Below are 27,964 nucleotides of genomic sequence, written 5' to 3' on the forward strand. Positions count from 1 at the left end.
GCTTTAACAACCTGATTCTCTTTTTTACATCACACCTTCACTCAATGAAAACTAACAGCTAATATTTCTTGTATTGATTTTTATTTAACTCACACTGATTTAATACAAATAAAACAGCAAAATACACATTTTTAGACCAGAACAACCTTTGGCAAAAAAAAAACAAAAAAAAAAAAACTACTGGAAATAAAAACAAAACCATTGCTACCCATTAAATTATCAAAATTAACATTTTAAATTGATATAGCTACAACTACTAAATAGGGTACTTCAAAACAGAATAAAGACATTTCTTAATTTGCTTTAAATGAAATGCATTTAGTTATAATTTTTGGAAAAAAAATTATTTTCTCTTGCTTTGATGATAATTTTTTCAAACATAAGTTAAAGATTCAGTAACTTCTGCCAAACATCGTATAATACTTGGCAGGCTTAGTGCAACTTGGCATTATACATTTGGTTCCAGCCTTCAATTCTTGTGGTTGTTTAAATGGTATACATAAGCCTTTGGCACCCATGGCTGGGGCCCCTTCTTCTACTACAACATCCCTGTTAAAGAGAAGGAAAATGTTAGATTAAGTTGATATATTTCCTAAAACAAATTACGGTTTCATTGTCAATCGCGTAGTTCAGTGCTAACAACACGTTTTGTAATTAGTAGTTAATTTTAAATTGCAATCATTTATATGTTAAAGTTGTACTTTAACAGAAAATATCACTTATTCTTTTACTACTTATTTTACTACCTAGCACTGTCCTGCTTGATCTTGTCCTCGCATGGAATTTCTCCACAAAAAGGTGCTTGAATGAGTTTCTTTTGGTCTAAACTGTCACAAAATTCAGTCCAAGCATGACACACAGTAAGATGTTCATCCAATTCTTTCTTTGCTCTAAAAATAATTGAAAATACAGTTATTCTGCAACTAATGGGCAACAGATTTTAATACATTTGTTATGTAGAAAGTACTATACAAAATTACACTGCATTGGTCAGTGCCACATAAGAAAATTCAAATGATAATAGGTAAAGTTAAAAGATAAAACTCACTTATTATACAAACTGTCTTGAATGTCATCAGTCAGTTTCCTAAGTGACTCCACCAAAATATTCATGGGGATGGTTGACTTTTCTCCAGTATCTCTTCTTACTGCTACGACTTGGTTTTCTTTAAGATCACGAGGACCAAGTTCAATTCTAACAGGAACACCCTTTAAAAACAAACACAAACCCTGAATTTTAGGTTCTTTTTAAAACATTTGAATAAAAAACAATCATGCTGTCAAAAATAAAACAATTAAGACAACAATGGTATGAATAACTGCACTGTTTCTTTTTAAACATTTGTATACAAAATTTTTATCATGATAAATTTTTGCAGCTGTACATGAACATGTAAAAGAAACAATATGCAATGGATGTGTTAATACATAATCTAAATACCATAGATTTTAAAAATGAAAACAGAAATTATGGTGAATAAAAAACAACCTTCAATTCCCAATGGTTAAACTTCCATCCAGGGGAATAGTTATCTCTGTTGTCAGCCTTGCAGCGGAACCCTGCTGCAGTGAAAGTAGAAGCAAGTTCTGAACATTTATCATACAGTTGCTTAGAATCAGCAGCTGACATGGATGCAGTTATTCCACATGGTACAATAACAATCTGGTGAAAAAAAAAAATCTTTTAGTATTAAGTATAATAAACCGGGAGTGATCTCCCCTAAACTTTCTCGAATATTCTAATATAACACTACGTGGGATGTCAACTCGGAATATAGACATGATTTTTGTTTACTTAAACTTTTAAAAATAGAATAAAATCTAGTAGAAAAAAAATTGCGCACCAAGCGAGCACCAAAACCAAATGTGTGTAATAGTGCGCAATATTATTAGTACTTTATAAATTTACATGCGTTTTTGGAAATAGCGTAAATTAGTACTTCCGGTCAACGGAAATTACTCAAAATTTGATAGAAGGTAGAGAATTAGATCTTTTACTTACATGTGAAATTTCATTTATCTATCTGAATTAGTACTCAAGTTATAGGCTTTTGAAAAATTCAAAGTAGAAAAAGTACCACTTCCGGTTATCGGAAATCGCTCAAAAGTTGATACGGATCTACAATTTTGATATAATACTTATATATGAAATTTCATCAACCTAGCTGTAACGGTACTCAAGTAATCGTGTTTACACACAGACAGACACACAGACAGACACACAGACATACGGACAAGATTGCAAAATTATGTTTTTCCGTATCAGTGAGGTGTAAAACGCCGAGATTTGTAAAAATCTCGATTTTTTTTTTTTGCACGATTACAATACTTTCTCTATACTACGTATATACGAGAAAGTAAAAATGAAAACCCATGGATCTAAGCTTTATAGGCTTTTTTGATTCTGCAAATATTTAATAGAAAAATTGATTACTTAAAAACAACAAATCTTTAGATTTTTTTTATAAAACACAAACTTGTAAAGTAGCTGCTCTTGGTGGTAGAACCAGGCCTGTGTTATCACCATGAACCATTGCTAAAACACCAATTGTTCTTGTTGTCAGACCCCAGCTGTTTTGGTACACATATTTTTTCTGCTGGGTCTCTGGGTCCTCTATGACAATTTCAAACATTTTGGAGAAGTTTTGACCTGGTGGGAAAAATAAGATTTTTTAAACAATGGAATTTTTAATGTAAGGAACAAAATTAATTAGTAAATGTTAAATATGGAATGATGTTTTTATTAGAATACTTGAAAGAACAGTTTACTCTGACAAACCTAAGTGATGGGATGTTGCTCCTTGGATTGCACGGCCACTGGCTGAGATGTAAACCTCAACAGTTGTAGTGAAGTCTCCACCCGCAAATTTTTCCTTTTCAGTCTTCCGGCCTCTGACTACAGGAATGGCCAGCAGCTCTTCATACACTCTAGCATACTCTTCCAAGATAGCATACACCTGAACATAATTTTTTATTGGAATTTATAGCTGCATTAGTTTGAAATGAAGATAACATGAATGGGTTAAATCAAATAAATGTGACAATTCATAAATAATAACTGGCTAACTCATCACAGTGCTAGTGAAAATTTATTAATAGTGGATGCCACAAAACGCAAATATGGTTTTCTGGTGAAGTTTGTAGAAAAATGTTCCCAACCTCTTCCTCTGCTGCTGCCTGATCAGCCCAGGCAGTATGACCTTCTTGCCACAAAAATTCTCGAGTTCTTAAAAATGGTTGTGGATGTTTGAACTCCCACCTCTGAAAAATAAAAACAAAAATGTAGCTAATATTGATGTATGTATTAATGTGAGCACAGGCTAAGATAAAAAATGAATTAAATTAACAAAATAATGTAGACATTTCCAATACCACAACATTGCACCACTGTGTGGGTCTTTTTAATGTGAGCACAGGCTAGGATAAAAATGAATCAAATAAACAAAATAATGTAGACATTACCACAACATTGCACCACTGGTTGAGTCTCAAAGGTAAATCTCTGTGGGATTTAATCCACTTGGCAAAAGATGGGTACATCACAGTTTCACTGGTTGGGCGAATAGCTATTGGTTCAGCTAATTCAGACTGTCCAGATCTTGTTACCCAGGCAACCTAAAATTTAAAAAAATATCAGAAGTGTATAATAATTATTAGTTATTTTAAACTGGAGAATTGCTCAATCTGAATAGATACATTTTTTAACTTAAAAAAAATGGTTTTTAATATTAAAAGGGCTGCAATTAGTACTTTTACTTTTATTTGTTGATGTAAAATGATTGAAAAGCCCACCCACCTCTGGGGCAAAGTCAGCTATATGTGTTTTTTCTTTCTCTAGTGCGCTGTGTGAGACAAACATGGGGAAGTAACAGTTTTCAACACCCATTTTCCTAATGGCAGCATCAAACTGATCCTTAATGGTCTCCCATATATTGTAAGCCCATGGACGCAGAATGTAGCAGCCACTGACATCGTAGTACTCTATCATCTCTGACTTGGTGATTACTTGTGAGTACCACTCAGAAAGATTGTCCTCCTTGGTTGCCTCCAGCCCCAGCCTGTACAAGGAAAACTATGTGGTTAATGCTGTGCACAGATGCTTTGTTGCTATCAGAATTATATAAAAGATATATCTGAATCTGGAAGAATGTCTTTTTTTTTTACCTTGTGACCTTTTTAATTTCACGCTTTCCATCTTCCTTTTGAGAAGCAGCTGCGTCTCCTGAACCTTCTTGCTTTTTATCTTTTCCTTTCTTAGTATCAGATTTCTTTTCTTCTTTTCCTCCTTTTTTCCCTCCCTTTGCACCTCCAGCCAAGTCTTCACCTGTAAGATCTTTGTACTGAGATTTCAGGCTGAGCAGCTCCTTCACTGCAGCATCCACACTGGCCTAAACAATATTGGTGGTTTAATATGTCATTCAAATACTGGTTTATCTTTGAGTACATAACAAATGATAAACCACATAATTAACAAAAATATTTACATATAATAAGCACTCTTTATTAAGTAAATTAGTATAAAAACTTGAGTCAACAAGTATTATATATATTTTTGTGCTACAGTCAAATATCACAGTAAAACAGATGTACTATCCTTTTTGCTTTCTTGTATACTAAGTATGGAGAATGTATTGTAAATCATGCAAAAAATTGAAATCACGATTTTGATCAATATCAATGTTTTAAACCTCTATGAGTCAAGAAAAATTAGTTATGCAATTTTGTCTGGATGTCTGTTGGCAAACAGGATAACTTGAGTACTGTTTCAGTTATAGTTCTGGATCAACTTTAGTAACTGGAAGTGGTAAATCGACTACTTTAGATTTCTCAAAAGCCAATAACTTGAATACTGTTTCAGTTAGGTGAACGACATTTCACATATAAAATTACATTGTATGCATGTCTTTCTATCAAATTTTGAACAATTTCGGATAACTGGAAGTGGTAATTAACTCTAATTTCTGAGTGCTTACTGGTGTATTACTTAACACTATTTCAGATTTCTGAGAAAATATCACTTTCACAGGACAGATTTCTGCAAAACTTTTCATATAGGTCTAGACTCTATGACAATGCATTATGACTTAAAAATTAGGCTGAATTAGATGTTTAATTAACTTTTAAAAAATTTATCTGTTTTGTTTATAAAGCGCTAATGGACACCAGCGAGAAAAGTCTCAAAGGTATTTGAGAGGTGTATAAATTCATTAAAAAATCATGCACAGCGTATTTACAATTAATATGGTTATAAAATCCTGCCTGTCTGGTTTTTTTCGGACTTTACTAAAGATTGGATGTATTTGATGTTTATAATATTTTCGGTAACTAAATAAAAATTAAAAAAAAAAGCAAAAACAATTTGGTTTTCACGTGTAATGGCGACATAAACATGGCATCCTGCTATTGGATAGGCTGCCATAGATTTTATTGTACACATTGTAAGCTAAAAATAGAAAACTAGGTCATGGGGTTTTAAATTTGCATGGTAATTTAAAAACTTGATCTGCAAAGTTTTGTAAACAAATAGTTATCGATTACTAAGTTACTGTACAGCCAATCAATATTTGTCTTACGAAAGTGAAACATCCGGTTATAACTTAGGCTTGATGAAAATAAATAGACATGTAGCCTTAAACTCAACAAATTATTTTCAAGTTCTCTGGATTTGCAACTTTTATAGCATTTATTCTAAGAATATAAAATTTCTAAATTAATTTTAGGCTTAAGTTTTTATTTTTTATTTTTTTTTACGGTCTAAATCTAAAAAGCACGTTTTTATTCCATGACAACAACATTATGGAAGGAATCTCGTCAACTCGCTCGCCTCCATTTTCCACTCTATTATTGCTCATATCGTTTACATTCATTTGGCGCGTAGTTCTTTTTTCTATGCATTCTATTCTATTTTAAAAAGGTAATATACAACAATATTTAGGGGAGATCACTCTCTCTTTATTTACATTATACTTTAGTAAACAAAGTATACTTATTCTAAAAGTCAGTAAAATAGTCCCACCTTGTCTGCCCCAGAAGACTTGAGCTGCCTCACTTTCTCCCCTTGCTCATCAACTTTAGACTTAAGGGCTTTAGCCTCAGCACTATCAGCTTTAGAAGCCATAGATGTAGTGGCAGCAGATGTTTTCTCTGTGGTGGCTGCCTTCCACTCAGTGCCAACAGCTTTCTTGTACTCTTCTTTCAGTTTGGTCAAATTCTTTTCCTCTGTATTTATTTTACTCTGATGACAACAAAACAATTTTTTTTAAATAAGACATCAATTTGTAGATGTTTGTGGGAGAAATTATGTTGTGCCTCATAAGCATGAAGCAGAAAAAAATAGCTGTCACATTAGTTTAGACTAAATAATCTTCGCGCGATTTATTTATATACTACGATTCTGGATCTAAAAAGTGACCTAATTAGTTAATTACAGGCTCATTGCATCACCGCCAGCCTATCAACAGCCGCCGATTTGGTTGTGTAATACTGTGTAATAAACCTTCGACTGATTCACTGGTGTAACATATTAATAGTATAGTCTAAAAGTCTAAAACTAAAAAGATTTTTCGTAAAGTAGATCTAATAGGCCATAGAATGAGAATTTTTGAACAAGTCCAAACCGTACTGTTCTTACTTCAATACTTTTAAATTTAAAGTAACAAATAATTATTAGGCTAGACGGCTAGACTTAGAATTCGTGACTTACATGTGAATTAAATTCTAGTCTATACTAGACGACATAACCGCGAATTTCTATACAAGTATGTTGGCTAGAATAAAAATACAATGAGAAATATTAATATAGATTTAGATCTATCGGCGTACTACTATCCCAGTCAACGTGGCTAGTTCCTTATTTCCCATTCACTACACACAACACACGGCGGCCTCGCGAACCCGTTAACTTCATTCTTTTCTGGGGGTTTCCTGACCTATTTCTAACGGGAAAACTTTACAACCTCGTTTTGAAAAATATTGTCGTGGCGAGTGGAACAGTGTGTCAAAATAAAAGCCTTTGTGTAATGTGTTGTCAAGAGAAAGTAAGAGCGGTATCTACACCGCGGTTTACTTGATCTAGATCTACATACAACTCGCAGATTACATATGCGGGTAAATACAGCTATAAGTAAAAAATAAAACGTTTATTTTAAAATAATTAAATGAGTAGGCCCACACTTCTATTTTGGAATTGACTTAGTCAAGGTGGTCGTCCATAAATAAGGTTACGCACAGAGTTACGCCCGTGTGTGTGTGTATGGGGGGGGGGGGGGGAGGGGGGAGAGAGAAAAATGTGACTGCTTTATTTTGAGCATTTTAAAAACAGAATTATGAAAAACTAATCCATTTAAGTATCTTTATGCATATTTTAGAGTGGATGCCTGTGCGTGTGTGTGGGAGGGGGGTGGGGGGTGGGATGGGAATAACTTTGGCTAAAATAGTTTGACACTAGATCTATATATATAGTAGGCTTACGGTCCTTTAGTAGTTGTTTCCAATGCTATGCCAAAAGCGCCTACAAAATGAAACATTTCTAAGCCTTTTGATAGTAGGCCTATAACTGTCAAGATAATTTACTCTAATTAAAACAATTTAGTTTGCATCGTATTGCATCAGTAGTAAGCACATCAGACAATGTAGCATTGACATTTTTTGTTCAACTTGCAACTGTTATAAAAATTATGTGATTCTGTATGCACAAGATAATAAGAAAGGCTTGAGATATTTTGTAATCTCTTGTAATCGTCAACATGCTGAAGTAAATCAGAGAGATCTACAGGACTAACAGAAAGGTGGTCTACTCAAGTAAAGAAAATATATTGTTTAGGTACGTTGGTGGCTGAATTCAATTTTGAAATCCAGGACTTGAAAACAATTTAAATTAGCAAAGTAATGATAATTGTATTCTAAAATATAATTTATAAGCTATGCATAGATTACATTCAGACCACTAACTGCTATACTAGCACTAATTGCCAACTGAACCTTCAGAGCCACACACCCGATTTTTAATGATGGTACAATGAACTTGTTAGACCAGGGCAGCAGATAGATCAACTGACTGAATCTAGACTTAAACACACACTTTATGAAACATAGTGTCTGTCATTATGACAAACTGCTGGATAACAAATGTTAAAATAACACAGGGTGTGTAAGTTGATCAGGATAATGTTTTAGTGTTATTTGACTTTGGTTACAAAACATATTTGTATTTAGGATAGTAATATTAAAATTGGATTTTTTTGTTTCAATGTTTTTTTTTCAAACTTAAATACAGCCATTCATCATCTTTTTAATTAGTTGTTCTTATAAATATATGAATATACAGTTGAGGTATAACAAATGAGGTGGTAGTGAGAAGAGCAGGGTAAACCACTCTCCTGAGAACACAACCATGTGTCACTACTGGTGTCATTTACATAGAATTTGTTTATTTAGCCTTATTAAGCACAGCCATGTTGAGATTGTTTTATGATCCCTACAGAGAGAAGATTCAATGAGAAAGAGAAATATACAGTGTAAAATAAGTTTTAAAAGAGTAGAGTTTAACTAGTTGAGTTGGACAATAATACATTATTTCAACATTTTAACTGCTCAGGATAGAAATATTGACTTTATAGAGGACAAATGCAGTATGTCCAAAAACACAATCATAAGAAAATTGAATTTATAAAGCTCCTTTAAATAGTGCAAAAAACTTCCAAATTAATATTAGCTATTAACTTTTTCTGACATTTAACAAAAGTGTTCTCGTAATGTGTATTATTGACAACATAAATATAAATGTACATTGATTTCACAAAAATTTGGACATACTGCATTTGTCTTCTATTGGCAAGCTTGTAGAGAATAGCAGTAAAATATTTGAAAACTAGAAAGTAACATTTAAAAACAACATTTTGCACTATTTTAATATCTTCTAACCAGAATCCAGATTCAAGTCCATAGAACATCCCTGAGTCTACCCAGCGCTGATGGGTACCTGACTCACCATTGGGAAAGTAAAGGCAGCATGGCATAAAGCTGACCACACTATCCATTCAATTGCCAAAGTCACAGAAACAGCTGAATTCACTTGCCTATTGACCATCAGGTTTTTCTTTACTTACTATTTTAATATTAGATTCAAAATTGAAAAACTCAAATTTTCTCATAGTTTTTGGACATACTGCATTAATCCTCTGTACAGTATGGGACGGAGTGGTCTAGCGGTAGAGAGCTGGACTGCTAACCTGTAAGTCCAAGTCAGTAGACAGACAGCCTTTGAGTCCACCCAACTCTGATGGGTACCTAACTCATGTCAGGGAAAGTAAAGGCAGCTGGGAATAGTCCTGACCACACTATCTCTTCATATGCTGAGGTCACAGAAACAAGTGAACTCTACTTCACTTGCCCTATAGACTGTCAGGTTTGAAAAGGGAACTTTACCTCTGTACAGTAGATGCTGCCATTAAAAACATTAAATTAAAAACTTTTTTTTTAGTAAATCCTGTAAGCAGGATGGTGTTTACCTTAGCAGCCTTGCTGTTCTTGAGCTCCTGAACTTTGTGCTCAGCATCTGTAATCTTAGCTCCTATGTCCTCACCAGACACTTTTTGTGCTGGTACTGCTGGAGGACTTTGGTCAGGTTTCCAATCTTGGCCAGACACTGATTTATAGTCTGCTTTAAGTTGTAGCAGTGTCTTTACTGCTGCATCTATTTCACTCTGTCAGAAACAACATTTTAGGTATTAGTATAGATCCCGTTTACACTTGAGTTTACAATTGTATTTATTTTAATAATCAGAGCTTATAAGTAAATGTTTCCAAGATACCTGCACTAAGATTGGAAAAACATCTTTAACTGATTAGAAGAAAATCTCTTCTGAAAAGTTATAATTACCTTAGCAGCTTTGGCAGACTTTAAGTCCCTAACTTTATTTCCCTGAGAGACAATGGAGTCATTCAGCTCAGACAGTTTGCCAGTTTCTTTACTGGCCGGTGCAGCAACAGGTTTAGCAGCATCACCTACAGGCTTCCCTGAATCTGGTTTCCATTCTTTTCCAGTTTTTGTTTTGTAATCATTTTTTAAAGACAGCAAGGTTTTTACTGCAGCATCAATTTGATCCTTGGCAAAAGACAGGGTTAGAATCACTTGTTAAAACAATTTTTAAAATGTATTTTGATATAAAACACTTTCATTCCAGCATTTTATTTTGATATTTTATGCAGTGTACAAAACTGATGTGAAAATGTGCATGTTGATTTACTGGTCTTTTAGTATTTGATAAATACCTATTTTTTTTAGAATTTATCCTTCAAAATAATAATCAGGTTAAAGATTTTACAATTACACATGTTTAGAGTTCAGTTAAGATTAGGTTTAAAGGATTTTTAAAGCTAATGTTGGTGCTGAATTTCTGTAAGAGCTGAGTTGGGTGTTTGATAGATTTATTTTATGGTCATGGTTAGAGCATAAACCATAAACACTATTATTTTAGCTGAAATGGAGTTAGACCGGTTAGATTTTAGTTATTTAATTTTTCTTTTATGTGAACAGTGACTGAAGGTTAGGTCAGTCATGAATAGTTATGTTACAATTAGTTGAGATCTGGATCCAGTTAGTGTTCTTTATATTTAGAATGTGAATTGTAATTAATGTTACATGTGGTTTGTTACACTGTTCAATAAAGAAAGATGAATGCCTGAGTTGTGACAAAAAGTATGCTTGCGGTATATAGTTTTTATATGGGTTGATGCACTTAATAGTTTGATTAGTTTGATTACGTGTTGTGTCAAGCATTTAAGGGAAGTCAAATGAAAGTTCAGTTAAATGATGTAAAAAAAAATTAATTTGATGTATTAGGTGTTAAGTAAGTTAAAGTCTGGCTGCTGTTAGGTTTAAAGTTCTAGTTCAATTAGAGTTACTCTTAGTTTCAATAGCTGTTTAACGGGATTTTATGTTGGGTTTAAAGTTTAACCATGATTAGGGGTGGGTTGAGATTTGGTATGGGTTACCAAAACTGACTAAAATGGCATTCATAAATTGAGTTCTCTAGTACATTGTGATACTACCTAACGTATATTTTACACAGAAGCCACATCCTGGACAGTTCTGTGTACGTGCTGCTAGTTTTAAATAACATTTTTACCTTGGGTGCCTTATCTGTTTTCAGTTTTCTAACAATATCCCCTTGAGCAATGATTTTATTGTTGATGTCATCTGCATCTGGTGAAGCAACAGGAGCAGTGGGTTGCTCCCCTTTGGCTGAGTTAACAGCATCCTTTCCTTTCTTACCCTGGTTACAAACAGGAATTTCACTGATTTTTGTTTTGATAAAACAGCAATCTAACTGCCAGGTTTTATATTAATTTGTACGAGAATGCTTAACAGAAAGAAGGACCTTCGAATTCGTCTCATACATTTACTTTAAACAATTAATTTTTTAAACATACAAATTAAGTAATAAATAAGCTACATCTATTCCATAAAGTATTATATCCATGTAAATATTTCTTTATTCCACATTTTTACAAATATATATTTAAAAAAAAATAATGGTCTATTGTTACTGTAAAAAAGATTAAAAGTTTTTTAAAAATTATTATTATTACCCATCATGCCTAGCTGATACAAACCTTTTTATCTGTAGTGGTAGCTGCTGGTTTAGCAGAGTCTCCATCAGCCTTTACTGCAACAGGTTTCCAGTCCGTGCCTGTCTTGGTTTTATACTCACTCTTCAGGGACAGTAAAGTCTTTACAGCTGCATCAACTTGGTCCTGTGCACACCAAATTTTTATCTAAATTAGACTCTAAACTGTTTTAATTTTGATATAATAACATTTTCCAAAGACAAAATGTGCTGATCTATTAAATGTTTAGTCTCAGCTTTGACAAAGGTTTTATTCATTGTTTGCAATAATTAGATGTATTGTTATGTAAGTTTAACCAACCCTAAATGAGACCCTACAATAATGGTAGAAATAAATAACAAGGAAGACTAGAAAGAATGCCAAACAACAGTGGGATGAAAGTGGTATACAACCCAAACTCCAAAGGGATAAAGCCAAAAGGCAGGCCTAGACTGAGATGGATTAATGACATGGAGACAGACCGACATCATCCTGTAGTTACAGCGGACAAGTCTGAATGGAAAATGGTGGTGAAGCAGCCCAAAGCCCTCCGTGGACAAATGGGTGTAATGCAAGTGTGATATACAATTTTCCTAACTTTCAAAGTAGTCAGTCTAAATATTTTTTCCAGCTAGCACACAACTCACAATTGTCTCCTGTGAATTGTAAGATGATTTAAGACATACCTTAGGAGCTTTATCAGCTTTCAGCTTTCTCACTAGCTCCCCCTGGGCACTGATCTTATCACCAAGGTCACCTGTAAGTACTGAGGATGGGGGCTGTTCTTCCTGGGGGGACTTCTCTGAAGATTTTCCTTTTTTACTTTGAGCTTCCTAAATAGCGGAAAATAATAAAAATTCTTTGTCATTCAACATTGGTTTACCAGGATTTATGTGAATGTTTATAGTTAGCTTTACTCAATTATATAAATGGATTTAGCTTCCTAAATTTGTATAGTATATATAGTATAGTCAACCAACTTATATTTACCTCAGTTAACTAACAAACACTATTAGGTTGGTATTTTTGAAGAGAATTAGCCAAAATTATCTTAGTATTTCATCAGTTATGTCAATTTTCTTAGGTCACAAACTCTTATATATACACAACAAATTTTAAAAAGGGCCAAAATTACCAAATAACTGGTTATCTTTAGTCCTATTTGTTGTGTAAAAAAAATAAAAATGAACCAAAATATAGGCTAATTTATTAAAGCACATAAAAAATGACAACATCAACAGCTAACGATCATATTGGACCACATAAGCACACAAGACTGAAAATTATTTACTTCTTTTGTTTCTTTATGTTTGGACCCAGCTTTTGGCATTTCTTTTTGATGACCATCTGGTATGTTGATTAATACACATGGGCTATCACGGCCAGTATGAGGGCTGAAGATGGTTAATTATAACAATTTATAAAGGTGGTTAATTTTAACAATTTATAAAGGTGGTTAATTATAACAATTTATAAAGGTGGTTAATTACAACAATTTATAAAGGTGGTTAAATATAACAATATATACATCTTAGTCATTAGTTTAAAAAAAAATATTTCAAGAATTTATGAGCATGCATTTCTTAATGTAACTTAACCCTTTATTGCATGAATTATTGGTTTACTTGGTAAAAATTTTTTGACTTCATATTTCTACAGCAAATGGACTAACTTGAGATGTAGGGAATTTTTTTTTTGAATAGATGATTAATATCACAACAATTTTGGTCGTTGCAATTCTGCAACTATGCGCAACGGTCAAACTTTTTATCCATAATAAGCAAAAAAAATATTTATATAGAATTGTTGATAGAAATGTAAATAACTTCTACAAATCATTTGAGAGTAACAATAGTAACATGTAAGCTTATTTATGATGAAAACAAAAGTAAAAACATGTACACTGAAAGAGAAAAAAACAACTGAAAAATTACATGAAGGTTTATTTAGTAAAAAATTTATTAGCATTTTTTTTTGTTTGCTATACAACAAATAAAAACTTCTGTGCATTCTTGGTGCAGGACAACCTGCAACTAAATGATGAACTAAATGATATTGTCTATTGTAAATCTTGAGCCCAACATATTGGGGAACACTCTGTAATAATGTCTGCTCAATATTAGCAACAGCACTTTGTCATCTTGTCCCTTTGTAGCTTTACCTGTATGCACTTCAAAATCTTGGATTATACAAGTTGTTGGACACAACAAAGACTTTGTAGCCCATCTATATGGCTTTCTATGGTTGTAGGTTGGACTGCTTTTGCCTTCGATATGTGAATGGGTCGATTTGCTCATGAATACTTAGAATCTCAGATGGCATGGGGTTTGATAAGCACAGAATTCCGACATTGGTCAACTTCTGCCCTTTGAACATTGTTTGACAGGTGTAGCTTATTCTTAATCCACTCGAATCTATTGATGGTTATGTCTGTGACAGTAACACATTAGGTGACAAGGCACCAAGATCTTTGGTATTTAGAATTTTTTTTACAATGTTTATGTAAAACACAATTTCCAGGAGATGTTTTTGTTCATCTTTATCCAGTACTAGTGGATTGTTTATGTCCTGCTGAGGACATAGTTTCACAGGTGTATATTATTCTTTATCCGCTTGAATCTGTTGATGGTCATGATGTATTGACCGTAACACATTTGGTCGCAAGTCTCCAATACACTCGGCATATATGAGTTTTTACAATGTTTATGTAATACACACAATTCCTAGGAAATGTTTTAGCTCATTCTTATCCAGTGCTAATGGATTGTTTGTCCTGCTGAGGACATTGTTTGACAGGTGCAGATTATTCTTATTCTGCTTGAATCTGTTGATGGTCATGACGTATGTGACCGTAACAAACTTGGTGGCAAGGCTCCAATACACTAAGCATTTAGGAATTTTTTACAATGTTTATGTAAAATCTAATTTCCAGGAATAATCTTTATCCAGTGCTAAAGGACTGTTGATGTCATGTTAGAGGACAGTACAGGTTGGATTGATACACAACTGTCCGAACACAGATTATCTGTAAAGATGTCGTTGAAATAATCCAATGGCCGCCTCTGATGTTTGGCTTCTCTCCTAGGCTCAGGAAATGGTGGAACATTTGCTGTTTACTGGGACTGATCATTCTGTTGTTGCTAATGAAGACCTTGGTGTAGACAATTGAGAAGGTCCTGAGGAGTTTCATCATTTTTCGCAAATGGGCATACTCTGTAGAAATAAATTTTGAGAACATTATTTGGTTATAAATTATGCAATAATTGTAAACAAAACAATAAATGCTTTACTAATCTACAATCAAACCTTTAAAGTATGCAATAATAATATGTTACCTTCAACTACATCAGACAAATCTTCATCACCAACATCCGATACGACCCAGGTACTGTTTACGTTCTCTATTTCATCATTGGACAACTCAGTATCTTTTGAGCCAAAAGGAGTAGCTCAGAATAAACTGGTAGAAGACTTTCAAATTAGACTCTTGGATCCATGGTTATAAATATGTGAAAGCCTAAAATAAAAACAAAAGGTTATTCATTAGTCTAGCTCTAGTCTTAACGATAAATAATAAATATAGGCCTATAAAATATAAATAAAGCTAATAAAACTATTGTTACTGTTAGGCTATAATTATAATTATAGGCAAAAACTAGATCTAGAAGCTTTAAATAATATGCCACAACACTAAATGTATTTCACATCATAAAATAAACTATTTTGTGGATAGAAATAATTACCAAGTAAACTAAAGTCTAGCTCAGAGCAGAGCCATTTTTATTTATTCCGTTGCATGTAGTTGCATTACTGCAACAATACAAAACTAGGCTCTTACTAATGAAATATTAAAAATTTTTATTGTGAATCAACTAAATTAGTACTAATGCATAGTTATTATTGTAAATATATTTTTTTCAGCTAGTTTATTATAGTTTTAACCAGGTTTAACGTAATTTTATACTTACCATTTAGCAAAAAGCAGAAAAGTGTAGATCGCTTCTAAAAATGTCCGATTTGAAAAAGAAAAATCTTCTTTTCAAAAGAGTTCCGGTATAAAATGTAATAAAAAGTGCTATCCGGAGTAAAATAAGTTGAAAACGAAACAAAATATTAAATAATACAGTACTTGATTACTCCTAAAGTATTGTTGCAAAACTGCAACGCTATGCCATATAGGGTTAAGAACATTGTATTTATTTCAGACTAAAGTTTGAAAAATACCTTTATTTTAAAATTCAGCAACATGAAATGGCATTGTGCTAACAAAATGGGCTAATTCTACTTGCCTGACAGGTTCATATGGTTGGTCACATATAAAGTAACCTCTTCTTTGTAATTGTATGATATCTCCTTTCTTCAGACTAGCAAGACAGGGGTCACCCAGCATAACTTCTTCTTGCTAGATATAAAACAAATATATTCACTATAATGCATAAAGACTTAAAATAAATAAATTGCTTATAATACAAACAATTTAAATCCTGCTTCATAGAATTGAGCAAAAAAAAAAAGCCAATAACAGCTGATTAACATTTATTTCATTTTACTGATTTTGTTTGTGCCATGTCTTATGCAAAGTTCTTATAAATGTGGTTTCCTGGCAAGGTATATTATACCTTGGAGTTTTTATTGATGTACATCTTGAAATCTTCATCCTTTCCCAACACAGGTTTACTGATGATGTGATCATAATGGATGCAGACAGTGGGAATAAAGGCACCCTTTTCAGCTTCAGCTAACCAAGTTATTTTCTGCGTCTTTTTATAATCCTGTAAAAATAATCTGAGATCAATGGAAATTTTCTAATCCTTCAGTGCAGTTCTTGAGCTTTATAATATTATTAATTATTAAATAAAGCATTCAATAGCTAGAAACCTTCTTTTCAACACATTCCTAGATCAATATATTACATTAAAAGCAAATAGTTAAAAGTATCATTATTACATTGAAAGTATGTAATTGTTATTCTTCTTACTTACTGTGTTGTTAAGATCCAGCTGAGCTTCAATAGATGTTACTTTGCCATTGCTATCTCTAGAATTTAACAGGTGGATGTTTAAAACAGAGCAAATATTTTTCTTTTTTACTAAAAGAACCAATTAAAAATCAGATAACCAAAGTAAAAAAAAAAATACAACTCAAGTTTAGAAAATGGCTTGACATGAAAAATCATTAAGTTATGTAAAGGAGGTAAATTTTAAACAAACTCTAAAGTATTTATCATGCTCAATGTTCTAATAGCTTATAGAACAACAAAATACTATCAAAAAAGCTGATTCAATAAATCCTCTAAGAACAAGGCCAGTACATACTTGTTAATTTTTTTCATGATCAAGTTTCCCCAATTGATAAATGTTACTATCTCCCCTTCTGTAATTACTTCTGCATCAGCACCATCAATCAAGATCTTTGGCCCATACCACACAATTTTGTTGCCAACTTCTGCATTCTAAATATCAGATTAACATATAAACAAAAATATGTTATAAAGATATTAAAGAAAAGTCTAAAATATAATTAAAAACAAATTTATTATTCACACAATTACCTTGGGATGTTTAGCCACTTCTTTGGATTCTAGCTTGGCTCCTTGTGCAATAACTGGTACAACATTCTCCTTTAACAGTGCAGTATATCTTGGAACTACTGGATCTATCACCTAACAATAATAAAAATATTACATGTATATATTTATATTAACACAATTATTTAAATCGTGTGTAGTTAAATTAAGTGCAAGTGATCTCCCATTAACTTTCTGATATATTCTAATAAATCATTAAGGGTTGGCACTTCCAGGGGAAAAATAATTGCACACAAAATGAACGCAAACCATGTGGGTATAATAGAGGAAAATTAGTACTTTATAAAGGAAACAATTTTTTAAAAGTAATTAAACATCTAATTAAGTCAAAATTTGTGTCACATTGCATTGTCATTGAGTCTTGGTCAGTTAGAAGTGGTTGAAATTTTGCTTGCCAATTTCAGTTAATGACAAAGCATTAAGCACTATGAAAGGCAAAAAGCACTACAGAAAAAGCAAGTTATTACAAACTTTTATTTAACTTGCTTCTTCTGAAGGTTTTAGAAAATTCGGAGATAAGAGTAAAACACCCCTACTGGAAATCGCTTAAAGAATTCAAATATAATATCTTATACTCATATTTGAAATTCAGTCTACCTAACCGAAGCAGTACTTGAAGCACCACTTCCAGTTACTGGAAACCATTGAAAAGTTGAAAGAAACCAGCACATACAGTTTTATACTTATATCTGAAATTTCATCTACCAAACTTACTCAAATTATAGAATTTTGAGAAACAGGAAACTGAGTATTACCTCTTCCTGTTACTAAAAATAGCTCAAATGATGATAGAAAACTACAAATTTTAAATACCTATGTTTGAAATTCTGACAATCTGTGTTAAAAGGTACTCAAGTTATCATGTTTACAGACAGACGAGATAACTAAACTAAGTTTTTCGGACTCAGGAAGGTGTAAAAGAATAAGATTTGTAAAAATCTCTATTTTGATTTTTTAGCGCGATCACAAATTCTTCCTGAATACTCCGGATACATGAGAAAGTAAAAAAAAGAAACAAACCTTTTTGTTGTATGCCCAGATTTTATCCCATTCCATCATGTTCACTGAACGAGAAGAGCCCTGTATTCAAGTACAATAATAGCAGAAGCATTAAAGAACAATAACAGTAGTAACAGGTCAATAAAATAAGTAATGATATAGCTACTAATTTAGTATTTACAAGAAAATATATACCAAATCTATTGAGTTTTTTTTATAAAATACTAAATAAAATTTAATCTGATCAAATGAAAGTGATGTTCGTCAGTTTAAAGATTAAACAAAATTATTAAGAAAAAATTACCTTAGCTTTTAAACTTACTTGTGTAATAATGAACTGCTTCAATCCCTCAACAGTCATCCCACGACGCCTCACTCCTCTCACTGTTGGAAACCTCGGGTCATCCCTGACATAAATAAAACAATTTGTCAGATGGAAGAACCAAAGATGTACATGAAGCTTACATTTTTCAAAACATTAAACAGATGGGATTTCTTTGTCCTTTAACATTTTCAACTTACCATCCCTCAACCAAGCCTTCATTTACAAACCAAGTAAGTTTTCGCTTGGACATCACAGTATTCTGAAGGTTGAGACGACTGTACTCATACAGATGTGGCTTTCTCAGACCTACAAAGTTAAAATCACATATAATTCATATTCATAAATAAATTATAACTAGTGATGTATTGCTGGATAAAGCATCAAAGTTTTGTCAAGTAATTACCTAGTGCATCAAGAAACCAGAAGTATTGATCATCTCGATCATGATACTCAGTTGTACGCAATGCATGTGTCACATTTTCAACACTGTCTACAATTGGACAGGCAAAGTCATAAGTAGGATACACTCTGTAAAAAGAGGTAAAAGTAAACTTAATAACAATATCTTTCTATTTAGGATTTGCCAATGCAAACAATATTTTATAAAGGCAAAAAGAGCTATTAAATACAACTCTTTAATGTAATTATCAATTCTTCAGTCAAATCTGTTTGATTACTTCCAACTGATTGGACTCAGTCATCTTTAGATTTTTTTTTAAAGATAGTTGTTCTCACATTATAATTGAATTATAGTAATTCTGCACCAACTGATAAAATACCAGCGGAATAGAAGTAATTTATATAAGAAATTCATACTACACCTTAATAATAGACCATATTGCTGATATTCCATTCTAACAAAATTTATGGAATGAAGAAAATGCAAATAAAAATCTCACTTGTATTTGTTTCCAGTACGAACATGAAACTCATTCTTGCAGCGATACATGGTAGGATCTCTCATGCATCCATTGTCTGACTTCATGTCAATTTTGGCCCTGACGCAACATTTCTGGCCAAGTGCTGTGCCTTTCTTCATCTCCTCCCATAGTGATAAATTTTTGGCCACATCTGGGTACAAACAGAAACAAGTTTAAAGTCAATGTGATGCAAACACCCTTTTGATAACATGAATGGCCTAAGTTAACATTTAAAATAAATTTCTCATTTTGAATAATCATGATTACTTATGGGATCGACAACAAAAAACTTGTCATTCACAAGATTCTGTCACAATGAAGTTGAAATGTAACTAAAGGTAACATGGTAGAGTAAGACCAAACCATTGTTTCTGTTCTTAGATTCTTTTCTTTCCTCCCTCTCTTTCTTCATGACCTCAGGATCTGTGTCGTCAACATAAGCCTTGTTTTCTTTAATCAGCTTCTCACAGTAGACCATCAGAGAATCAAAGTGGTCGGAGGTGTGGCTAAATTTGTCATAGGTGATCCCCAGCAGTGCTATATCTTCCAGGATTACCTACATTAAATAATTTAAAACTGGCATAAACGCTGTGTCATCTTTACTGAACTAAATTTAAAAGAATTTGACATGATTAAAAAGTTGACACAAAATTCATCATCAAAGTTGAGATCATCATTAAGTTAAAACTGCTAAAAGCAATGCAAACCTCTGCATGTAAATATGCTATTATCTCAAAAAGTTATTTATAGCTGTGGATATTTCCTGCTTACCTTCTCAAATTCAGCATCCTCTTTGGCAGGGTTGGTGTCATCAAATCTCATGATAAGTGTCCCTTTAAATGTGTCCCGATAATACTGGTTCAGCAGAGCAGCTTTGGCATGACCAACATGGAGGTATCTAACAAAATTATTTCATTACAATGTAGGATCTATCAAAAGGTTTTTTTTTTTTACAAACTGGAGGTACCTAAGAAAAAGTTTGGAGGTACCTAAGAAAAAGTTATTTCATTACATTACTAAAGGTACCTAAGAAAAAGTTATTTTATTACAATACTAGAGGTATCAAACAGAAAGTTATTTCATTACAATACATTAAAAAATACTACAGGAATGTGACCAGACCATGGAAAATAAATAGGAAATATTTTGTACTGGGACTCAATGTTTTATCTGTTTTATGGCAGTTAAAGCAGTCTCACATCGTTACTGTACTAATTGATATTTTAATATACCTAATATTTTAAACTGAAAATAGAAGAAGTTTATTTTACTCTAAAATAACAACGTAAGTCCCTTTAAATGGCAGTTTAATATTTCCTTTTTAAAATTTACCCAATTTTACTTAAACAATTTTTATTTTATTTTAACAATCATTCAGCTTATAATGTTAGCGGTAATCTTGTTTTGAATTTTAAGTTATACCTATTATTATTAAACGTGAACATTGTAAAATAATTTAAGTTTTCAACAGAAGAGTGCCTTATTAATTTTAATTTTAAAGTATTTGTTCATTTGATTGAAAATTAAATCAACCAGAAATAAAAAATGTTTTAATATTTAGTATAAAAGTCTTTTGGAATTACTTCTATTAACAAAGTAACCAAAATTAAATATTTTGATAGTATGTATCATCCATAAATGACCCTTTTTTGGATGATTTTACCCCCTCCCACCAATCGTCACAAAAATCTAGGCTGTGTCGTCCCCCCCCCCCCCCCCTTAAAATAAAATCACACCTCAGACTACAATGCTCCTAAAAATTACAGTTCATAATTTTTTTTAAAACATCAATTTCTTTATCAAATATTGACAGAGGTCAGCCAACCTAAAATATTTTAATCTATTTCTATTAAATTTTATAAAATTGGTGTCCCAAAATAACTGCTAAAATTCAGTTTCTAACAATAATTTTTTAAATGCAAAAGTGTGATATATCTGTTAGAATGAAGTGACGACAAAGATAAAATAATAATAGGTCTAGAGTAATAATCGGTTTAAATAGGAATGTGTGGAATGTGCATGTCAGCTGTTTCTCAAGAGGTTATTTCTATTTTATCCAAATTTTTTAAATTTCATTTTTTAAAAGCCTGCAAACATTTAAAATCTGAGAAAAAAATTAGGAGAAAATGACATAAGCGGTGGGATAATCAAATTTTTTGCTGAAAATTGGAAGTCTCCATGGATACTAACCATTTTTATTTTAGAAAATTTAAATCTGTGCAATGTTTAGTAAGAAATACACTTACCCACTAGCCTCGGGTGGGAATCTGACTACTACTTTGCCTACTTCAGCACCAGGGAGCTCAATAAACTTGCCTTCATCTTTTTTTATCTAAAATATAAATAGTAATATATTTAAAAGTAAATTACCTAACGAAGTTAGCATGAGAATATTGGTTACTTACTTCAAATACAAAATATATTTAACATGCTTTTTAAAACAAAACTAATCAAGGATTACATTGCTTTCATTAGTTCTCTTCTTTGTTTCTTTCACTTCAGCTCCAGCAAAAGTTGATGCCAATTCATTAAAATATTTCTGGGCAGTTAAGAAAGTGTAGTAGCGTGTCACATTGACAGGTGCAGAATCTGAGGCCAGGGATGTTTGGAAAAGACTGCTAGCTGTGGATTAAATGACTTTTATTACCAAATTTTGTAAAAACATTGAAATTTATTTTTAAAATTAAAGCATACTTGAAATGAATAATATGTGTATCGGCTATGTGACTCATCAATGAAAAAAAAATGAATATTTTTCTGACCAGACTCAATGTGGAGCTCTAAATTTAATAGAGCATTTCATACTCTGGGTTATGATGAGTTGACAAAAAGTTTCAAAATTAGTGACTGCTGCTAGACGCCCAGTAGTCACCAAGGATTTTAAAATTAATTTAAGGTTCCAAAATGAAATGGAAAGCAATTGGAATGGCAGAGGGGCTACCTAACAGTAGCAGTTTAATGGAAGCTGGAAAAAAAATATACCTGACCAGCACATATGCAAAAAACTGGGTTCAGAAGATCTACATTTCCTTCACAAAATGTCAATATTTAAACAAAAAATTTTTTTTGGTGAAAATATGTACCTGAAAATTATCAATGGATAATCCAACTGAAAATTTCTAATTATGATAGACCAGAAATCTGCCATCCCTGAAATATATTTAAGTGTACTAAACAGAATCTAATGCTAATATGTGAATTATTTATTTAAAGCTGTCGCAGAAAACCAAGTATTTATATGTTAAGTTCCTGCTGATATAGGATGGTTTTAGAAATACTAGGTAGACCTATTACTTTAAACTTACAATGCAAAACCTCCCAAATGGCTAGATCAGCCAGAGACAGAGATTCACCAACAATGTACGTTGATGGCCTAAGCATTTTATCCAAGTCAGCCACAGCATTTTTATAGTTCGTTGTACAGGCTAGTCTTCCATAAGCAAAACTAAGCCAATGATCAATCTGAAATTTTTAGAGTTTAAAAAAATCAATGCTGGGGTGCGTTCAAGCTAGGAGAACGATCGGTTTGTAGGTGTTTATGTAATTTTAAACATTTTTTTGTGACCGAACGAAAGGATATTTTTGAAAACTTTCTTCGGCAATATTGTTCTAAATTATGGCAGGAATCAATTGGTAAATGTTTTAAGTCGCTAAGTGGTCTGGTTGCCGAGATATGGGCAAAAAAACTGCATTTTTTCGAAGTTTTGTTTTGCTTTTCCGGGAAATCCAGGAAGGAATTCCGGGAATTTTTTTGGCCCACAATCATCCTCAGGACTTGCTTAACGTATTTGCTTTTGGAACTAGTCCTCGATATTGCTTCGTTGAGGAGATACGACTTAAAGCTGCGGACACACATCCATTCATTCAACCATCCATCCAGAAATGACGAGTTAATAATAGCAATTGTCCGTATGGAAATTGCGCTAAAAAGGACAATGCAATATTGAAATAAATATTTTATCAGCTGCTATTAAGGCGACAGGGTTATGGTAGCTATACTAGCAAAACACAGCTTCTTTAAAATATGCTGGCACTTTACAAGTACTCCTTATTCTAACTAAAACAGAAGATTTGAGTCTTAATGGCAGACAAAATTTGCTAAAGGAAAACCTCAGTTTTTTGGAGGCTGTCTGTTCCATAAAGTCCAGATGTAGGAAATGCCCTTCCCAAATATCGAAGAATAGAGGAAGAATTGGCAAACACGACATCACTGGAAAATAAAGTTAAATGTATTCTTTAAATTTATACATATCATTTAGGCCAAAAACTTATCTAAATTGGTGACGATTAACAAAAAAATTATTAAAAACTTGGATGGTATAGACAAATCATAAGATCATCAAGATATGCAAAGATTTTCCCAAAACTAAAAGGAACAATGCCAAGCCAAAGTATGAAAAAAGCTGGCAAAAGCAACGGTTTAAAGATAAAATACAAGAAATCATAGAAATGGATAGATTTTTAACATTCTTGGTCTACCAGATTAGGTAAAAGATAGCAAGAATACTGATTAACAACTTACTTATTTACTTTTAGGCAATTAGCTTCTCCAAGAATCCATTTAACTTTTTCTCCTTTGAGAGATAGAATAGCTGATGCTAGTGCTGCAGCTGTAAAACAAAATGCATGTAGATTTTTCAAACACTTAAAATGTACAAGACATAAGTTGTTTAGTTTTTTAACAAGGTAGTTAAAAAATGTGTATAGCCCTGATTGTTATTTTGCTATACTGTCCTGTCATCATTACACATAAATTACTGAGAGCAAGTTTGGTTAGTTAAAGGCAGTTCAAGCTATATATAGGGCAGAAAAAAAGGGGTCATCCATAATCCATGTCATGCTTTTTGGTGAGTTTTTACAAAGACTAGATCTACATTAAAAAGTCCAGAAGTGGTTAAATCAAAACTGCAAAAGTAAAAATGCCTAATGCTAGATCTAGTGAAATCTAGTGTAATGTAGCTAGAATAGATTAGGATTAGGCTAATCATTAGGCCTTAATATATTTAAAGTGACTGGATATAAAATCTAGGGGTAAAACTCCATTTTAGCGTATTTTATTCCCTGCTTAACGTTCACCTCCAGTTGATCGTATTTTATTATAAGCACAACCAAAACACACAAAAACGTTAGGAAAACACTAGGATTAATGTGTGTTTTAATTAGAGAAGGTAAAAAAAAAGATTATATATAAATAAGCATTACAGGTCCTATTAAATAGCATGTGATTGTCGTCGGGAGAAAAATCCCTACATTATCAAGGGTACACTGTGAGTTCATATTGACTTTAATTATCAGCATTTGCATATAGCTTAGAGGGCTAGGGTCATTGTGAGTTCACATAAATTTATTTATAGACTCTGTATCATGCTTGAAAGATTGAGATACTTTTAACAATACAAAATGACTTAACCGCATTGCAATCATGAGTTTCTACTTTACCCATGAAAATCTTAACTGACACAAACATATTTTCAAAAGAAAAAAAAAAAAAAAATAGTGCTAGGGATTTTGGTAAAAAAGCACTAATCATCATATAAAAATAAAAATTACATATTCTGGTAGAGCTGAACTATATGAAAACAAAACAAAAAAGATTTTTTGTCTAGCTCAAATAGTTTTTTTTAAGCGAATTTTTTTATGAGGGGTGGAATCCCCTTGTTTTTGCATTGGCCAATTGTGACAAGTCATCGTATGCCTGAATAAATTGAGCATAGTTATTTTAATTGCAGTTGTATTTTGTTCATATTTGCAGAGTTTAGCTAGAATGATATATAGAACTTGTAAATGCTTTTGAAATGAATAAAAATAATACAGAACTTATATTTTTTGTTGGCTTCCTCCCATAACCCCAAAATACTGTGTTCTGCGCAAATATGAAAATGTTTCTAAAGCCATATTTTATATAAATACAGCAAATGAAAGAACTACAAAGTTAAAAATCTAAAGTAAATGACTTGAACACTGTTATGTGCATATAATATTATAATTGCCTCATTATTTTGGGCAGGTGAAGTAGAGTCCATCTTTAAGCCATTTTGTTATAAAACTGCTGCGCAAATATGAAAATGTTTCTAAAGCAATATTTTATATAAATACAGTGAATGAAAGAACTACATAGTCAGAAATCTAAATGACTTGAACACTGTAATGTGTATATAATTGCCTTGTTATTTTGGGCAGGTGAAGTAGAGCCCATATAAGCCATTTTGTAATAAGTGAAATGAAGTTATCAGATCAATGTTTTTATGTGTGAATTGTGTATGGATTCTGATTTTCAGCATATAACTATATCTAAGGGTAAGTAGAACTTGAATACTTAAAATTACAGTTAGCACAATGCTAGTGTATAGCAACAGACAGGTAACCTAGTTCTGACTCTTGTCAGTCTAGATCTAGTCTGACAAAATTGGATTTTAGGAAAAACATAGTCTGCAAAACTAGAACTAAAGCTTAAAAAATTAAAGATGGGTAAGTAAATATATTTTGAAAACAAAAATTAGGAGATTTGTTTGCACATTCCATAAGAATGCTGTTGTTAGTTGATCAAACTTAAAGGCCGGAAGATCGGGATGAAAAAATATAACAATGGTGGCAACGCGACCTACATACAGTGACCACCTCTGGATGAGTATATCTAATGTCTGAGTCAAAATATCCAAAAACAAATATCATTTCCACATACATAAGATATGTCTGCTCAGTAATCTTCTCTCATCTAGAATAACCTTTTAAAAAATCGTGATTCCATACAGGGGGAAGACCAAAGCAAAGACAGGGCGCTGTCAGATCGCTAAGCCATCAAAACAATGGGAAAACCATTGGTCTACTTTTCATTTAACATTAGGAAATGACCTTTTAAACTTAATTAATTACCATAAATTAAAAACTTATTAGTATGCAAAACCAAATCTCGTGCGCCCTGAATCAAAAAGTAATGGGATATTTCGGGTCATGTTCTTACAGCAATCTCGGCCGATACCGACAACCCTAATAGACAATAGTGCACATTCAATATTCCAAATTTGGATTTTTCTCAAGTTTTGACAAACGAAGTGTCTATTCACAGCCGGCTGTGAATAGCCGTATTGGGGCTATTCACAGTCGTGACCGTTTTTGATAGATTTAATGTTAAAAATACCTAACTAGGCATGAAGATGTGTGGTCGAGTGGTCATAGGGAGAGGCTGTCATGCCAGAAGGTGGGGGTTCAAATTCATCAGATGCCAAATGGTCTGACCCTTAATGTATACCTCATAATCTTATCAAAATATTTTTTTCACAATTAGATCTAGATTCTACTTGAGTTACTCATGGAAGGGTTATTTTTGTTAATTTTTTTTTCGTTTTGACGTAATTGTTGGCATATCAGCAAAAAAAAAAAAAGACCTGTCCCGTAGATTTTTGCTAAGAGAAAAAACAAAAGTGTGATGGAAACTGAATAATAGCTGATGAAAAAGGACATCCTATTTCACCTGATATTTATTCTAGATCTAGACCTCTATGTGATAATGTGAATTTTTAATGGTAATTGATAGTTGAATAGCAATGTGAACAACCAAATAAACTGATGCTTAATTAGTATTATTTATTTAAAAATTACTAGATCTATTATTCTAGTGTATAGATTTAGAGTGTATAATTGATCATCTAATCATCTATGACCTACGTAGCCTGTAGCAGATATGTCTGATATGAGCCTAAAAGTTAAACTAAAACTTTAACGGTAATAACTTTTTTATAAAAATATAACAAAATAAAAATAGCACTGCTCTCTATACCTCACTCCCCAGTCACAATAAATGCTTAGCCTATATTATTTTAAGATATTATTCACAGTCCTATTTAGTATGAAATGACAGCCGACTGTGAATAGCCGTATTAAGGCTATTCACAGTCGGCTGGGAATAGCCCCAATACGGCTATTCCCAACCGACTGGGAATAGCCTTGGCCTTTGACAAAATTAAATTACCTAAAACTAAAAGTCATAAAGAAATTATAAGCCTAGTGTTTTTCTACACACGTTTGTGGCCTGACCGACGGAAAAGAGATTGTTTATATTATTGTTTTGAGTTTATATTTAACTCAATGCAACGAGCCCGCCGGTTGGTTGAGGCCACAACAGGGGGACGTTCTGACCGGGATTCAAAGGGACGACTCGAAATATCATCCGATCTATTTAATTTTAAGTATTGTACTACTTCTAGATAGATCTAGACTAGGATTTTAATTAATTTATTATTTACCAATGGCCGGCTTTTCCTTGCTAATTGCAATTTCTAAAGTCATAGTCGAAAATATAACCTCAGCAAAGAATGTTGTTGATATCTAGAGTAGATCTAGAACAGATCTCCAGATTCCTTTTGACTTTCAGAAAAATAGTTAAGTGGAGAGCTATTTATGTTAAATTTATATCCAGTTACATAGAGGCCTAGATCTAGATTTAGAATCTAGATAAAGTAGATATGGAATTTAGGGCTTTGTTGCGTCGTGTTTCACCAGCTTTGCCGGATATTGGAAAATAGA

The 27,964-nt window shown here is 32.5% G+C and overlaps 1 protein-coding gene and 1 long non-coding RNA gene across 2 annotated transcripts; both read right to left on the reverse strand.

The window, feature by feature from the left end:
- On the reverse strand, positions 1–27,964 carry LOC131952634 (bifunctional glutamate/proline--tRNA ligase). Its single transcript, XM_059315381.1, has 35 exons — positions 27,685–27,964; positions 23,964–24,051; positions 23,552–23,651; positions 22,747–22,903; positions 21,903–22,063; positions 21,688–21,773; positions 20,213–20,339; positions 19,805–19,997; positions 19,421–19,592; positions 18,925–19,049; positions 18,719–18,827; positions 18,519–18,603; positions 18,218–18,277; positions 17,162–17,272; positions 16,926–17,062; positions 16,593–16,647; positions 16,230–16,382; positions 15,900–16,012; positions 12,902–13,004; positions 12,297–12,443; positions 11,617–11,757; positions 11,130–11,276; positions 9,881–10,105; positions 9,510–9,704; positions 6,017–6,235; positions 4,165–4,388; positions 3,797–4,058; positions 3,463–3,615; positions 3,160–3,261; positions 2,780–2,957; positions 2,478–2,650; positions 1,490–1,663; positions 1,049–1,209; positions 747–890; positions 1–549 (listed from the first exon to the last, which is right to left on the reverse strand). Exons 1-35 carry the CDS (start codon positions 27,725–27,727, stop codon positions 393–395), a joined length of 4,980 nt encoding a protein of 1,659 aa, XP_059171364.1. The 5' UTR covers positions 27,728–27,964; the 3' UTR covers positions 1–392.
- On the reverse strand, positions 13,548–15,777 carry LOC131952637 (uncharacterized). Its single transcript, XR_009388553.1, has 3 exons — positions 15,579–15,777; positions 14,946–15,127; positions 13,548–14,823 (listed from the first exon to the last, which is right to left on the reverse strand). It is a non-coding gene; the product is annotated as an uncharacterized LOC131952637 (long non-coding RNA).

Source organism: Physella acuta, unplaced genomic scaffold, assembly GCF_028476545.2.
Source record: "Physella acuta isolate Inbredline_101_S28 unplaced genomic scaffold, ASM2847654v3 ptg000883l, whole genome shotgun sequence".
Taxonomy (NCBI): domain Eukaryota; kingdom Metazoa; phylum Mollusca; class Gastropoda; family Physidae; genus Physella; species Physella acuta.